Source organism: Schistocerca americana, chromosome 8 (assembly GCF_021461395.2).
Source record: "Schistocerca americana isolate TAMUIC-IGC-003095 chromosome 8, iqSchAmer2.1, whole genome shotgun sequence".
Lineage (NCBI taxonomy): Eukaryota > Metazoa > Arthropoda > Insecta > Orthoptera > Acrididae > Schistocerca > Schistocerca americana.
In genome coordinates, this window is record NC_060126.1 from 181,565,707 (window position 1) to 181,583,470 (window position 17,764).

A 17,764-nucleotide genomic window follows, 5' to 3' on the forward strand; every position below is an offset into this window, starting at 1 on the left:
CGAAACAACGCAGTCGTTTGTGGCAGTCATGAACACTAAGGAGGAATATCGTTGTGCATCGAAAATCACGACTCTGAGGACAATGCAAAATACAACTGAGCTGAGGAAATATAATCTGATCAGCGAAACAGTTACATAGTGTTATTCGAGTACAAGGATGATAAGGATCTTAGATTACTGTAGGTGTATGCTTTGCGCACATGTTTGTGATCAATTTTCTGTTACTCCTGATTTAATGTGCTGTATAAAAAAAGATGACATCACAGTAAAATTCAGAACCTACCATTTCATCAAATGTGAACCTTGACCAGTTTATTAATACTGCCATTGCAGCCACACAGCTAGGGGCAGCCCACTCACGATTTACAGGCTATTTCTGTGCTGGGACAAAAACATTACTTGGAGGCGGCGTCTTGGTGAAGACTTTTAGAATATCTTTGTTTTGCTTTGACGCCGTAAGACACAACTACTGAGACAGTTATGTACCATCTGTGGTAATACGAACGCACTCGCTCTGATAAACTGACTTACGTCACGTGCAGTCGCCATGTGTTTTTAAATACACACGTTTAAGGAGGACCACTGTGACATCTAGATTTGCAGAAAAGACCGGTAATGTTATGGTTAATCATACACTGCGAATTATCAGTAACGTAGTTCCTGTACTGATTTCTTGTACAGATTCTTTGTTATGATACTGTACTTGCTTCATTAGTGATATCAGTTTTGTGGGCTTCAGGCCGTGGTCCAAGACACGTTTCGTATCCTACTGCGGTACAAATCCGTATCGGCTATTAAGGCGAAGCTCTTTAGTTTTCAAACATAAACCTGTCCTCCTAGCAAAAACTGCCGAACTGTTTATATGTAGCCAATCAGCGGTTGACTCATGATCCCATCTGTCCATCCTCAAGGGTAGTGGAGTCACGTCGGTGTATATTAACGGAGCTAGCACGGCTGAAAAGCTGTAACTATTTGCTTTACACTCATGACCCAAAACACTATGACCACCTGGTTATCGGCTTGTTTGGCGTCTTCGGAACGAAATACATCACTGATTCTGCGTATCAGTTGGTTGATAGGTGTGTGGAGGTATGTGGCATTAGATGTCTTCGCACAGTTTCCATAAGTCGCGTAAATAACGGGCGTACGCGGTGATGGCGCCCGATAGCCACCCAGGTGGGTTCAATATGATTTACATCAGGCGAATTTGGCTGCCGAGGCATCAACGTGATTTGACTGTAATGCTCCTCAAAGCACAGTACCATGATTCTGGCTCCGAGACACGGACAATTATACTGCTGAAAGACGACATCATCGTCGGGGAACATAACAAACAGGGAGGGATGCAGGTGGTCCACGCAGTCAATGTGTCTTCTGTTACTACCACAGATCCCATACAGGCACAAGAGAATGTCTCCCATTAATACTTCTCCCACCACCTTGCGTCTGTGCCGCGCTGCACGTTTCGAGCCGCCGTTCACATAGCTGACGACGTTTGTGGAGACGATCATTGAGATAGTGTAGCTAAAATGATTCATGCGATGAGCCGACGCGTTTCCACTGATCAGCGAACGAATGTCGATGGTCCCATGCTCACTGCAACTGTAATTGATGATGTCGTTGGGTCAACATGTGAACACGTAAGGGCAACCCCGCATCTGCGATATTTCCGAACAGAGGCAAAAACCAAATCCCCCCACCCCCCACCCCCCCACCCCCACCCCACTCTCCCACTCGAGCGTTTGAGATAGCACGTCAAAAATTTAAGAAAGAAAGATTTTTCAGCGATTTGATCATTTTGTAGCGCACATCTTTCTGAAGAGATTGATATATAAAACGTTCATATTTTAGGAAATGTAAGACATGTTATTTGGTCCTAAGTGTGCCAAAGTGCACTGCCACGTCTCTTTGCACAGCATTCTTTTATCGCACATCCCTGTATTGCGATTGTGGAATTCAAACGTGTTTATTTTGTAATGGAAGCCATCAAACCTATATTGAGGACAGTGGAAATTAAAATGTCCTGTGGTGCCTCCCCTACTCCCAGGCGGCCGGTTTGACATCCTAACACCCTTAAAAAAACTTACAATTAACACTGGGTGGGATTGTATGTGACCGGAATAATAAGAACTCTTTAGAAAATTTTGACACTCTGTGACCTATTAGCAAATAACTTTCTCTTTTGCGTGACATAAAATTAAAAATAGGAAACATAAAACCAATAAAGACAAGCGATAAGCAAAACAGTCCACATTTCTTCAGTCCTTAGGTGCCAGCATTTTGTTTTCTCTAATCTAGCTAACGCTTTACACGGCGTGCTTTCCTTTCTGCGAAAGATCTATTACCTCATCAAAGTTCGTCTATCGTTTTGCACAATGAAAAATCAAAATGACGTCGTCTAGTATTGAAAAAGTTATTAGTATGAATACTACCCAATACTGACGTGGTTTCTTCATCTGATTACGTATATTATGTCACTGTCTGCTAGATAAAACGAAATAGTACCTTCCACTATTGCAGCAATTGTAACACACGCCATATAAGCGAGACTGTTGTGGCACACATGGTAATTCTTATCTAACTCATTTACGTAAATAACAAGACAGAATATAATTCACGGAGTACCAGTATCAAATGTCTATTAGGACTATTACAAGCAAAAAGTTCTATTTTAGGAAACAGTTTCATATCTCAAGTACAAGCTCCACTTTCTCAAGCATGAGATCGAAGAGTAATACGAAATTTTTATATGAATTTGGAGTCGTCATGTTCTTCCATATAATTTTTGTGCTATCCCCATTTCTTCTCCTTCCCCGTTCTAGCAAACAATCTTGTGATCACTAATTCTCCGGTTAACTTCGCTGCCAGAATCACCGGCTCAGTTATTCCACATTTATTCTCCGGTTATACTTTATTGCGCGTTCATGCAACGGGTGTTTCGTGCTATTCCGAGAATATAACTCAAGCGGCGGCTGACTGTGAACTCTACAACTGGCCCTTAGTAGTGTAGCGTTCTGGCAAGAATTTTCTTTAAAATTCCGTTTTCATGAGTACACCGAGAAGATAATATGTAATATTTCTTACGTGTTATTCCTCTTAGTCGTATATTTCAACTCTGGTAGTCTGAATATATATATTTCGCTAGTAATTACAACATTCGCAGACCTAATCAACCACATAAACAAACAGCGATTGGCAGTCACCCGTTTAGGTTTACTCGGTTAAGCTAATATGGCCCTGTCCTCTTTTGTCTGCAGGAAAGCTTTTTATATCTTGATATGACGGAGATTCCCCTGGCAGAGTCATCACGTACACTATGCACGCATTCAAAAATCAACTTATGATTAGTTCATAAAACAACTTAGAATTTGTTCAGTAATGTTCAGAAAGAGATGCGTTTCAAAATCATATGAATAGTCGGGAGATGAACGTGTGCTGGGTGCTAGGCGCTTTGTGAAACAAGGTTTCTTTATCTTCAAAAACGTGAATTTGGCGGGGCAAATACCTCGGTTTGCCCTTATCCCACCCCCTTCCCTCCCCCCTAGGTCAGGGCCTGCCTAGAGGTAGTTTGCTGCGGAGGTTCATGTTCAACACCGAATGATGAAAGTGTGTTCCGAAACACTTGTGTGTGCACCAGTATTGCGCCGTTTCGGCAGAGATGCCACAGATCATCATCTATCCTACGTTAGAGCGCAGAGAAGCCTCCAACCCCACGTTCTGTGAAAAGTCGAGGACGTCCAACCATTTAGCACCTTGTAGTAAATTCACTGTCTTTCTACCTCTTTCCGTAGATGCGCATAACGGTAGCACGTGAACATTCGATCAGGTTTGCCATTTCCAACATATTCTTCCTCAGGCTCTGCGTAATAATAATCTGCCCTTTCTCGAAGTCGCTCATCTCATTGGATATCCCCATTGGCAGCCCTTCTTCGGTAGGTTGATCCCCCGTCAGTGTCTGCTCCGATTACATACATCTGTTACCACGTCACTGCCGGCAAAGCCACCAGGAAGCATGCAACGTCGCGGTGGGAATAGTCATAATGTTTTGGTTTGTTAGTGTATTTAGTACGAAGACCTATAACCTCACTATATTCGCTCCTTCTGTCGAAGTTGTCTTTGTGTCTCTGAATTTCTACAGTCTCCCTGTACGTTCTAGAACAGTAATGACTGGACTTTGCCAAAATTTTAGTGCCAGAAAACTGATCTTGAAAGTTCGCTGGTCCTACTAGATGCCGATTTATACCTGTTGTACGGACCGCAGTTTGCCCCATTTACACCTGACTGCATGTGCAACGAATTTTGTATTCTCCTGCCGTACCAAATGGAGGGTGTATGTGCTTCACAGGTTCAAACGTTCATGCACGTTTCTTATCGGCTTAAATACTGTGTCAGTACCGTGTCATTTTGGCACTCTACTGTTACATTCTATGACCTTTAATTTTACAAATGGGAGGATTATTTTCGGTATAGCTGCTCTTTTTTTTTTTACCAGAAGCTCGATGTCTCCCAGCATGTAGTGTCTTATATTGACTGACAAATAAATTTAAACATGCGGAAGGAACAATAGGCCGTTAATGTAATTTTGTAGCAATCCAAGTAAAGTGATTCAAAAAAATAATACAGGTTGCCTGAACATTTCTGATTTCTATGATTTTTTATATGTTAATGTAGAGTAAATAAATAGTTCAAATGAGGTTTTAAAATTTTATTTTCCTGAGCTGTTTCAGAGAGGCGACCACTTTCGTTGATCTGTACAGGCATATTTGAGACTATACAGACATTTGCGATAAATATCTTCAGACAGGGTAATGCTACAGGAATGAAATACACACCATTTTTTCCAGAAGATTCTCTTCTGTAATTCAGATCCGGAAACAAGAGCCTAAAACTAATCCTAGTGAGAAAAAATGGCTATCAAACTTTTAAATCACAATTCGTTAAAATACTGTTTTCAAAGCTTAAAATTTCAGTGAAGGAATGAAATACGACAGCCAATTTTCTTAACACTATTAGATTTGGTATGCAATATAACGTTGACGGAGTACCAAGACTAAAACAAATCTTTTTCACTAAAAAAAATTAAGAACATAACTTTTCTTAAAAAAAAAGTTGGGGGCTTAATAACTTCGTTGGAGCTTAGTAAAATAATCTGATTTTTCACAGATCTTGCATCTATGTGTTAGTAGACTACAGCAAAAATCACGTTGCTATTTGATTATGAATCAAGTTATATATTTTTTTGTATTTTGCTACTTTTCTAGCTTATACATAAATTAGCTATCATTCATATTTCACCCATTTCATTTCTTCTCATTATATGGTTTTGATTTTTATATGAATAGCTTTAATTCATATATAGAAAAAGAATGACTTAAATATTAAAACCAAAATTTCTTATAAATTACTACTTAACTGAAAAAGGACTTCAAATCTCCCCAGGCTTAGTGCTCTTCAGGAAAGGACCATTTCGCTGACTGTGGGAATGCCCTCATCCCAGTCATTAACACAGTAATTCTTGAAGGCTCTTACAAGGAAGATGTATGCAGCTGAAACATGATATTCTGTGGTCTGATTATCTTCATAATCAAATTCTGGAACAAACATTATTATTTTGCAACCTATTCTTAAAGTGGATTAACAGTGTTCTGTTGGAGATTTTGTTAATGAAGTGTGCCATATATCTTGATGCGATTTGATTTCTAAATAACTTAACATTTGAATGAGTTTGATGATAGCGTACAACAACTTTTTAGGGTAAGAGTGTGGAATGAAGTCTCTTCAATCTGTGAGTACCATGAAAAAATATGTACTTAACTCTATTATTATTATTGTTGTTATTATTCACGTATGGGCCCAACAGGACCACGCGAGGTACAATCAATCAATGTCGCTTTTGATGGTTGGCCTTCCTTTGCATACAAATTTCTTTCATCCTTTCAAAATGAAGTCTCTTTCTTTTATCAGACCGCGGTGTTCCAGTCAGTTTTCTAATTTCCCTCTTACCAACTTTCCAGTCAAATATCTTTTGTCTGATGTTTTCCTATCTGAAACGTACACCTTAGTTATTCCAGCTACTTTAAGATCCTCCTTTCTCTCATCGATCCATTTAATTTGCTCAGTTTTGGCCTTGCTCCTGTTAACATAGAATTTTACTTTTTTTTGTCAATCTAGTGGCTGTCATCCTTTCAATGTGTCCACAAAATTTAAGTCTTTCTTTTGCCATATTTCCAAATATGTCTGCGTATTCTTCTATTTCCTTATTACTTCGCAGCCTATAAGTTTCTCCATCAGTAATATTTTGGCCTAATATTTAACTAATAAACTTTGTCTCTTATTTTAAAAAATACTTCAGTACGCCTTTTTCTATTTAAAATTAAAGTTTCTGCTACATAAATAAATTACTTTTGAGTATAGAGCTATAATGCCTAAGTTTATAGAATTTAGAAAGTTATTTTTCACTATAAATATTTTGTGGTAATGTGCATGCAGTTACCATTTTCTGACAGTGAACTTCGCTTGTAGCTTTTTCCAGACAACTTTCTTGTATGAGTTCCTCCAAGTATTTAAACTGAAAAACCCTTTATTTTTCCATATTTCGAGTTCAAAAACTTAGGTGCTTTTTTTGCATGTCATGTATTCTGTTTTTTCAAATGGTATTTGTAGTCCTACTTTTTCCGCAACTTCTTTAAGAATTTCAATTTGTTTTTGAGCTGTGGTAATATCCCTAGTTAAAATGGGCGCATCATCTGAGAAGGCGAGGCAGTCTAATATCTACCTAACTTGATTGATTAATCTACATTGCGACTCGACTTTTACTCTCGCCATTCTGTAATTGCCTTTTCCAAAACACAGTTAAACAGTCCATCTCCCTGTCTAACACCATTCTTTGTATCAAATGGTTCAGGAATTTTTCGCATGAATTTATCGTTAGAGCTAGTGTCGGTTAAGGCTTCCTTAATCAGTGTTACAGTTTTATTATCTACCACTTCTTCCTTTAAAATTTTCACGATCTACTGAGTCGCAGACATTTTTAAAATCCACAAATGTACATACAACACTGTTACTAGAAATCCTCTGGTGCCTAAGGATTAGTTTTAAATTAGGAATTTGTTCCAAAAAGGACCTGTTTGGTCTAAAGCCTGCTTGGACTTCACCAATTTTAGATTCTAACTTTTCTTGGACTCGATCAAGTAAACATTGCGACAAAATTTCGTATGTGAGCGAGAGAAGGGAAATACATCGGCAATTATTATCATCGGTTATATCCCCTTCTTTATGCAACGGATTAATTAGGGCAATTTTCCAGTCTGCAGGTACTTTCTCAGTTTGCCAGATATGTCCTCTTTGTTGAGTAATCTCCTATACAGTGTTAGGGCCAGTAGGTTTTAGTAGTTCTGCAATTCTAGCGTCTTCTCCGGACGCTTTATTGTTTTTAAGTATCTCAATTTGTTTACAGAATGAAATTTTCACTTTGCAGCGGAGTGTGCAGTGATATGAAACTTCCTGGCGTATTAAAACTGTGTGCCGGACGGAGACTCGAACTCGGGACCTTTGCCTTATGCAGGACAGTGCTCTACCAATTGAGCTACACAAGCACGACTCACGCCTCGTCCTCACAGCTTTAATTACGCCAGTACCTTGTCTCCTACCTTCCAAACTTCGCAGAAGCTCTCCTGCATACCTTGCAGAACCAGCACTCCTGGAAGAAGGAAGTTTGGAAGGTAGAAGACAAGCCACTGGCGGAATTAAAGCTGTGAGGACAGAGCGTGAGTTGTGCTTGGGTACCTCAGTTGGTAGAGCACTGGCCCACGTAAAGCAAAGTTCCCGAGTTCGAGTCTCGGTATGGCACACAGTTTTAATCTGCCAGCGCACACTCCGCTGCAGAGTGAAAATTTCATTCTTGAAACATCCCTTAGGCTGTGGCTAAGCCATGTCTCCCCAATATCCTTTCTTCCAGGAGTGCTAGTTCAGCAAGGTTCGCAGGACAGCTTCTGCGAAGTTTGGAAGGTAGGAGACTAGTTACTGGCGGAATTAAAGCTGTGAGGATGGGGCGAGAGTCGTGCGTGGGTAGCTCAATTGGAGCCGGCACGGTAGCTCAGCGTGCTCGGTCAGAGGGTTAGCTGCCCTCTGTAATAAAAAAAACTGAGAGAACGGATCAACAAAGAGCCTGAACGGGTGTCATCGGACGTCCGCCCCGAACAAATACAACGAACAATATAGAACAAAATGAAATCTAAAAAAACAGAAAAGAAAAAGAAAAAGTTGGTGAGCACATTGGCCTGCGTAAGGCAAAGGTCCTGAGTTCGAATCTCGGTCCTTCACTCAATTTTAATCTGTCAAGGAGTTTCTTAATTTGTTTAGTAGTTTAGATTTCGTCAGGTTCTTTAGAATTAGGGTTCGTGATACTAGTTGGCTGTGCCTGCAATTTATTCGATAGCTATGGACAGTTTAATAGTTTTTCAAAATAAATAGCAAGTGTCTTTTTCCTAGTTTTTAAGAGCCAAACTGCCATTTTCATTTTTGATGGAAAGACTTTGAGGTTGATAACTGTTTAGTTTTGCTTTAAATGCTTTGAAAAAGTTTCTTGTATTGTACTCTGGACGTCTTTCTCTAAATCAAAAATTTTGGGCATTTTCGTAATTTCCTTTAGTCTACTGGATTAATTTAGATATTTCTTTTCTTACAGTTACAAAAGTGTTACACTTATTTTCAGTTTTGTTACTATTCCAGTTTTTGAATGCATCATGTCTAGACTCAGTTGCAGTTTCACAAGGTTTTTGTTTCTTTCGAAGCGTAATTAAATTTTGTGCTGTTCTGATGAATATTTCAGTTAGGAATTGCCAATTGTTGTATTGTTTTACTCACGTTTGCTTGTTAGAGTAGGGTTTGTTTTAGCAGCGTAAAATTTTGGGATAACATTTTTTTGTTTCAAAAAGTTTTTGAGATTGAAGTTTTACTTTTATTCGCGTTAAATAATGGTCAGAATCAATATTAGCACCTTTCCTAAACTGGACATTTAAAATTTCTGCCTATTTAGGATATGAAATTGGTACATGGTCGATTTGAAAATCCCCAACAAATGTATTGGGAGCCCACCAAATTATTTGTTTCATTTTAAAATGTGCTGAAATGATTTTAAGGTAAAAACTTTTGCAAGTTTCAACAAGTCTTTGGCCATTTTGGTTTGTCCATTTACGCGCAGGATATCCATCCAACATTTTTTCTTAGATTAAAATCGCCCATTAAAATTTTAACATAGTTTGAGGGGGTTTTCGAGATGACGCTTTCTTACATTTCCCAAGCTTCATTAACTTCTTCAGGTTTTTTACGCTTATCCTCATTGACAGGCATATAGGCAGTAATTAAAGTATATGCTTTAATTTGCGCATTTAAGAGAAATTGCCATTAGTCAATTTTTTAATTTAAAATATTTTTGGAGCAACTCCCAGATGCGGTGTATAATGAAGTACTCTTAACAATTTTATTTTTATATAGACGTTAATTGCCGAAATCCGTATTGTTACTGTCCGTCATTTATGTGTCTTGATGTGCCTAAATTTGAATCTTCTGTTCTTCTAATGTATTTCTCAATTTGTAACGCTTACTTGTTTGCAAAAGTGGTTGTATGTTTAGTGTTGCAAAAATGTATTTGTTTTGGTTTTTAAGTTGGCCAGAGCACTCGCATTTCCTCTGCTGAATCACACTGCATTTTAATCTGGCCGCCCCAAAATCCGAAAGACCCGTCGTACCAGTAATACTGGTGATGTACTGACCACATGCAATAATATTGTGATTATTAAAATGCTACATGATGATTGCGCTAGGAATCAAGTGGGGTTGAGCAGACAAAAATGGTTCAAATGGCTCTGAGCACTATGGGACTCAACTGCTGAGGGCATTAGTCCCCTAGAACTTAGAACTAGTTAAACCTAACTAACCTAAGGACAACACACACATCCATGCCCGAGGCAGGATTCGAACCTGCGACCGTAGCGGTCTCGCGGTTCCAGACTGCAGCGCCAGAACCGCGCGGCCACTTCGGCCGGCGTTGAGCAGACACATTGAATAAACTCAGAGTGATAAGACTGGGAGGGGTAGTTCTAGAATACTGGTATAAATTTCAGCTGCATCACTGGTGAACAGACGCTGATACTTTCCCGCTTGCTGCAAGACAGACGCAAAGTGGATTAGCTTTTGCTTTACCTTGGTCCGAGACTGCTTATTCTGTATTCACAGCTATCCACCATATCTGATGGAACATCAATATCCGCCACCTGTGACCCGTCCAATACCCGAGGCAAAGTCGGCTTCTTAGACTTTTATTTACGTAGTCTTGAAATATAGAATGTACTTTAGTATAATCATCTTTTTGGGAAATACTGCCTAGACTCATTGAGAATACACAAGAAACGAACCGCTACAGATCTGAGAGTAAAAAATTTGAACATTTGTCTTCGTTGAAAATCAGTCATTGCAACGAGAAATTAATTCCTGGGCAACCTCTTTGCCAGATTTGTTCTGTGAAATTATGTGTAGTAACTGGCAATGACTGTCAGGATGATGGCTATATTCCTAAAGACAAAGTTGTACAACACATTAATTCTGCTTGCTTTATTTTTGGGATGTACCCTGCTTCTAAAATTAGAAAATAGACTTCAAGGAAGAGGCAAAGACATTGAGTATAAAATTCATAAAACTAGTGATAAATTAAGGGAAAATTTACAAACATATTTTGACACTGGTAGTAACAGCACTACTGTACAACAAAACAGGCGATTAAGACACAGAGTGTTTTGATTTAATCAAGAAACCAAAAGAAAAATGTTCAATGCCATCTAAACAAGAAAAAGTGTAAACATAAAGCTTGCTCCCTGATTCATGGGCAAAAGAAAAATTTGCTACAGAATTTAAAGTGTACGAACATTTGATAGGATTTACTCGAAATTTAATGAAAGGAAAAGGTGTTTAACTCACATCAAGGAGTAAAAAAGGGGCAGGTGTTAGTGAAGAGACTGTAAAGAAGGATAAAGAGTTCTTTGCAAGCGCTGAAAACCGTACGATCTGAGTAGATAGAAAACCCATTATACCAGTTGGTTATAGCTGTAAACAAAAGCGCTTAGTGCTGTACAATTTAAGTGAACTATACTTGGCTTTTAAAACGTCTTATCTAAAATGTCAAATATGTAGACCCAAGTTTTGTGAACTGCCCCCTAGATGGAGCATTTTGGCTGCATCGTCAGGTACAAACTCAGCATGTGTCTGTGTTCATCATCATAAAATCAAACTGATGATCGTCTAATTCAATGTTAACTATGAATAATTACTTGGTTCGATGGTGTGTGCCATTAATAGACATGGTTGTGTCATGGTCTTACGTAAAATTCGCCCTGGAAAAAGACTCCTGCTTGAAGCGTTGAACGATTCAGCTGAGGAACTTCCAGACAGTGTACAGTATAAGCAATGGGTCCCTACAGACAGGGCTGAAATGGTCACAGTTATAAAAAACCAAGAAGAATATTTTGAATCATTTGTTGAAAAGCTATAAATCTAAAAAGTCATTACTTTGTTTCAAAAATTCAAGGACAGTTCTTTAGAGAAAAGAAAGTGAAACTTGCTGAAACTGAATGACTGATCTTGGCTGACTTCGCAGAAAATTTTACAGACATTTTGCAAGATGCATTGGGCCAATGACCAGGCAACTCCTCATGCATTTGCATTATATTTAAAAGGAGGTTGGGAAATTCACAAGTCGCTTAATCTCTATGTTAAGTGACTGTTTAAAGCACAACACAAGCTATACATGCCTTTCAGTCAGGAGTGATAAATTATACCAAAGAAAACTTGTCTGCAGTTGAGAAAGTAATTTAAATTTCCGATGGAAATGGTAGCCAGTATAAGAATAGGAAAAATTTTACTAATATTTGTAATGACAATGAGTATTTTCAATTACTGGCGAAAGTGCACTTCTTTGATTCTCGTCACAGAAAGAATGCCTTTGATGGAGTGGGCCGCACAACCAAGTGTGAAGTCAGTAAGACCAGTTTAGGGAGAACTAAATCAGATCATCAGGTCAGATTCTGAATACTGATCAAATGTACACATATTGAAAAGAAAATATCAAAGGTATTACATATTTTTTGTCAGAAAAGAAATTCTTACTTACATTGAGAAACTTAAAACTTGAGAACTGGCGCACAAGAAATTTCCAGAAAAGTCACGCTTTTGGAGAAAATAAAGTAAAATGCTACAAACTTCGAAAATTGAAAACTACGAGGATCATTGCACAAGTAAAATTGTTCTCCGAACCTTAGAAGTTAATGACACAGTTGCATGTATTTATGGACAGTGGTAATAAGCACAGACGGAACAAATAACCTTGGAACATAACAATGTTGCTGTGCGCTTTTACCATCCACCACGACCCCGCATGTCTTTTGAGAAGTCAACTTGTGACAGAGTTTCGATTCCGATCTGAGATATTTTACAAAAAATAACGGTTCTTGAAATTACCACAGCAACAGGAAGATCACATTCTATCTCGGAAAAATTCTCAGAGGAAGTGATGGTGCTCGTAAATGAGCATTTAAATTTATAAAATAGAAGGTATACAGCATACAGCTTTGAAATTGAAAATTACGATGTATTGTTATAAACAACCTACCTTAGTCAGAGGTACGCCTATAATTGCTATACCTTAACTACAGTGACAAAATGTTAAGCACTCAAGGTTGTTTTACTTTCAAAGTCCCATTATTAATGCAACATTCAAAAAATTACAACGTGCTTCGGCATAAAATATCAACACTGAAATTTTTGTTGTAGTTTACTACCACATAGATGCAAGCTATGTAGAAAATCTGATTTTTGTTGCTTAGCCACACCAAAGATATTAATCCCTAAAGTTTAAAAAAATCCTGTTTTTAAATTTTTTTGAAAAAATGGAGATTTATTTTGAACTTGGAAAGATAACGGAAAATGTGACTGGCTGACCACTTACAAAAATGTGATTGATACAGCCGCCCTGTTAACACGTTAAGCCTATGTCCCTAAAATTCTACATGGTTTGAATGGGGCCTCGTTATGTGTCTCCAATTGACCATCTGGTCGAACTGTGTAATACACAGATTTGTATGAGCATTCACATTTCACACTGACCCTGTGTTGGACTGCATGGGAATATGAGACCTGATGTACTCGTCAACATTACAGCCCGCCACCTCTAACAATGACAAAGTGGCATAACCAAGCACATTGTAATCCCTAACTTCTGCGCCTAGTTTTCTGAGAACGGATAATGGACTCACTGCAGTATTTTGTGCAGCTCGCACCTCTGGTCGGATATTAGCAGCAGCTGGACTAGACAATTACCGTCCGATGCGTAGGCTGCGTTTAACACGATACCACAAGTGTCTGCGTCTGGAGTGCATGAACTGTTGATGAGTGGTGCCACACTTTCAGCGACGAATCGCTGTTATGCACACACTTTATGTCATTGAGTATGGTGGCGAACTAGGAAGACGCCGGTACTTGTATTGTTTTGTTGTTCCAGACGTCATAGTGTGGGGACCCACTGAGTCTGACTTCTGCTCAAGGCTGGTAGTGGTTGCGGGGACTGTCACAGCCCAACAGTATGTCACGGACATCCTGGGTCCTCACGCTTTACTTCTCACGCCACGGTACTGCGGTGTCATTTTTCAACAGGACAATGCTCGCTCGCACTTTGCGCATGTCTCTATTAACTTTCTGCATGATAACGAGGACTCTGGTGGCCAGTAATTCCCCAATATTGATCGTGATCTACGTTCCAGTTCCATTATCAGGATGTCAAGAACCAGCAATAACAGCCGCGTGGAGTGGCCGCGCGGTTTGAGGTGGCATGATACGGATTGCGGGATCCCTCCCGCTGGAGGGTCGATTCCTCCCTCGGGCATGGGTGTGAGTGTTGTTCTTAGCATAAGTTTAAGTAGTGTGTAAGTCTAGGGACCAATGACCTCAGCAGTTTGGTCCCTTAGGAATTCACACACTTCTGAACATTTTAGCAAAAACAGTTATGGAGCAGCTTGACTCAAGAGAGAATACAATGGCTTTACCATACCCTCCCCAAGCTAATCAAGGCCACATGAACTGTACTGTGTGTTACTGGTAAATAAGTTCATACTGTCAAATTTATTTTAAATCTGACTCCACTTTATAATCACTCCCAAGACGTAAAATTTCTTTCATTCCTTATGGGTGCTTCATATTTTCCCTCAGACAGCGTATTATCATTTTGTGCTATTAGCCACTTCTGAAAGTAATTAGTAGGTGATCTTGGTGTTTCTTCAAGCACGAACTAAAGCCAACAGTGTAGAATATGCTGTTGCTGTTGTAATACACGGTCGGTGAAACTCTGCAGTCGTTGGAAGCACTCGGATGACGTCATTATCAGTTCGGCACTTTAGACTACCTTGTATATTGTACGTTTGAGGATGAAGAACCAACGTCTTTCTACGATCTAAGCAATCTCCGTTCCAGACATGACGCTAGGCACGAAACTTTGCTTACAATTCGACCTAAAGATAATAACACAGGTATCACCTATTACGTAAACTGGGGCCGAGAAAGTCTGCATTTTGTGGTAAATTAATTCCTGGTAGGCTCACATTGCGTAGCTTCAGTGACACAAGTAGAATGATATCGATATGGACTTAATCCAGTCTTTAAATTTTAGTAAATTAAGAAAACGTCATCTTCAACGGGTTCAGTCTTACCATGATGCCTTCAGCACTTACGGACATGCGAAGGCACAATTTACTATTACTGGTAGTCCTGAAAACGCATCGGCGCAGGTGCCACTCTGACGAACTCAGCATGCACTTATGAGCAGAGCCACGTACCTCCCTGGACCCTGCACGTGAGTATCAGAGGGTCCCCCTCGAGCAACGGTCCCAGGGTCGACCCCAGGCTGCGCCCCCAGCGGTCGAGAAGCTGCGGTCTCTCCGGAAGCACTGCAACACACAAGACACAGGGCGGCGTTAGCACTGGCCGTAACGCCACAGTCCACTACTGACAAGGGAAACTCCTCCCCCACCCCGCCCCCAGATTTATTGGTAAGATAGCCCATTGGACTGCCCGTCAAATACTGAACGTAGAAGTTCTACTGATCTGTGAAGAAAGAACCAAAATCGAAACAGTAACCGGTCCAAGATCAAGATCTACAATATAGACCGAACTGGAGTAGCATTTGTTGAGGCTATCCATTATTCCACAGCAATGTTGGTAAAAGTCGTCTGTTTTGTGGCTATCAATCAGCATCCACTGTTCAAAGAAGTTGTTTACACTGGAACTGTGTATGGCACTACTGAAACTGTTTGTTTTGTCGTGACGCATCTTCACTTTTCTTCAGTTAAGACATCGGTAATGATAGAGTCACCGTCTGTTTCTCGGGTGCAGTGGTAACGTGATGCTCTGAAAATACATTTCCTTAAAACTTCTGTCCTTTAGAACTGATTTTCTGCATAAAAAAATAAAAGAATGTCATCGGACACTCCGCTGCAAAATGAAAATTTCGTTCTGGGAACATCTCCCAGGCTGTGGCTAAGTCATATCTCCGCAATATCCTTTCTTCCAGGAGGGCTAGTCCCGCACATGAAGCCGAGGAGCTCCTGGTAAGTCTGTAAACTGGGAGATTAGGTACTGCGAAATTAAAGTTGTGAGGACGGGTCGAGAGCCGTGCTTGGGCAGGTAAGTCGGTGGAGCACTTGCCCGCGAAAGGCCAAGGTCCCAAGTTAGATGTTTGATCCGGCACACAGTTTCACTCTGCAAGAAAACTTCATATAAGCGCACATTCCGCTGCAGAGTGAAAATTTCTTTCTGGGAACGATAATCCTGTTGCCACTGCAATCGTAATTAACGATGTTGCTGGAACAACATGGGAACACCTGGGAATTCTCTTCCGAGCAGCAATACTTCAGTCGTAAAATATTGCAAAGCATGGCATTCCCTACAAGAAAGGCATTGTATTTCACGGGAAGGTTTACTGTCGAAATTATGAGAGGGACCTAACAACAAAAGTCCCAGACATGTCTTCCAGTATGATTAGGACCTGAAAGTCACAGGAGTTAGAACTTCTGCAAAGTTTATCGACTCGACACTTCCTCTTCCCACACAATATTCACGATTGGAATAAGAAAGGGGTGGAAACTATAGCAGTATCAGATATCCCCTCCCTACCCCCCCCCCCCCCCTCGCCACACACAGAAGGGCGACCTTCGTAGCATAGTTGTAGATGTAGATACAGATGTTGCAGAACGTGCAACTCCGACGCTGCTGGGTTACACCATCGGTAAGCTGAAGGGAAAGCATGATGATATTGAATAAAGATTTGTAAGTAGGCCCGCTGAGAACCTCGTGGGGCTCTCTAATTTAACTAAAGAAAAGACTTGATACCTTAGTTAAATTCCTTTGTAGGCTGTTAAACAGTAATTTTGGCAAAAGAAGTTGAGTTTTACTACGTAGCTTGCCACATTTGTATAAAATTACGCGAACAGCAAACAATGCACACGTTGAGAACTCATGTCGGAAGTAACGACCGATATTCAGTTCCTCATATATTCTATCACATTAGTGCACAGTGTTAGAAACAGATCTGTATTGGCGATCAGAATGTTTCCGCTCGAAGGCCGGTATGCTAATGAGGCAAAATCGGCGTGAGTGTGGAGGCGATCACTCCAGCGACGCACGAGGTTGAAGATACCTATTTTATAAGACACCCTATCCTGCTCGTGGAAAAGTCTGTAACTTACAGTTGCACGTCCTAAACCGACTGGAAACGTCGACTCTGTAAGGCCTGTTGTAAGGGACCGAAGTCATGATCAGTACTATACGGCGGGTGTTAGCTTGTATCCCACTTGCGTTGGCGTAACTTCTGCTTTACCACTTTTGTGAGATGGAGATATACGTGTAAACTGGCGACCAGCACGTAACTTGGCGCATGATTCCACAACGGTGATTTTCGACGTGGTGCCCTGTTCTTCAATCTCCGAAAGCTGTCTACCGGTATGTTTCCTTATACAGCCAAGAAAAGGACTAGCAGCACGAAGGCATTGATTCGACTCAATTGGTAATAAATTCACCATAGTTCACATTCTCGCGTGTATTTGATGCACGTCGTAAAGACACGAATGCCTTTCCTACATGTCGTTGCTTATATACTCGCATCGGTATCGCGCTACGTTGCATATACGCTGCAGCAAAGCGCTCAAACGGAAATTTTTTATACCTTCCCTTGTACAGGGTAGCCTGAAGCGGTCTGAAAAGCTTGTAAAGATGTTCAGGGTAGTTCGTGCTGAGACGTAATAAAGAAGAAAAAATTCGATTCTTTGCGCCGTTTCGGACTTAATTGACATTGATGTTAATCAGTGAGGCCGCATTCAAGCTGGCAACCAGATTCAGTTAATGTCAGTTGTACTCACAACGTAGATTACAGGGCATGGGACTGCTCTAGTTCGATCCTTACTCTCGTCCCATGTCCGATTTTTCTACCCGTCTCATGTTCGGTCTTGGCAAACCAAACGACAAGAAGATTGGGCGACACCGTCTCTGGTGGGCCGCTTGAATTTTCGCACTCACCGGCCTGATCGGCCATCTTCAAACACAATTAACCCGGAAACGGTGCAACATATCTATTTCTTTTAATAACTGCTTTTCAACACAATTTACCCTGCAATATCCTTACAAGCCTTTCAGGCTGTTTATGACCACCCTGTATATTCGAAGGCGTACT

General features: G+C 40.3%; 1 protein-coding gene across 1 annotated transcript in view; it reads right to left on the bottom strand.

Moving 5' to 3' along the window:
- The window catches only part of LOC124545656 (hemicentin-2-like), a 421,092-nt gene that overhangs the window by 301,169 nt on the left and 102,159 nt on the right, over positions 1 to 17,764 (bottom strand). The window contains exon 3 of the mRNA XM_047124602.1: positions 14,877 to 14,987. Within this exon, the coding sequence (XP_046980558.1) occupies positions 14,877 to 14,987 (111 nt within the window). The remainder of the gene's footprint in view (positions 1 to 14,876; positions 14,988 to 17,764) is intronic.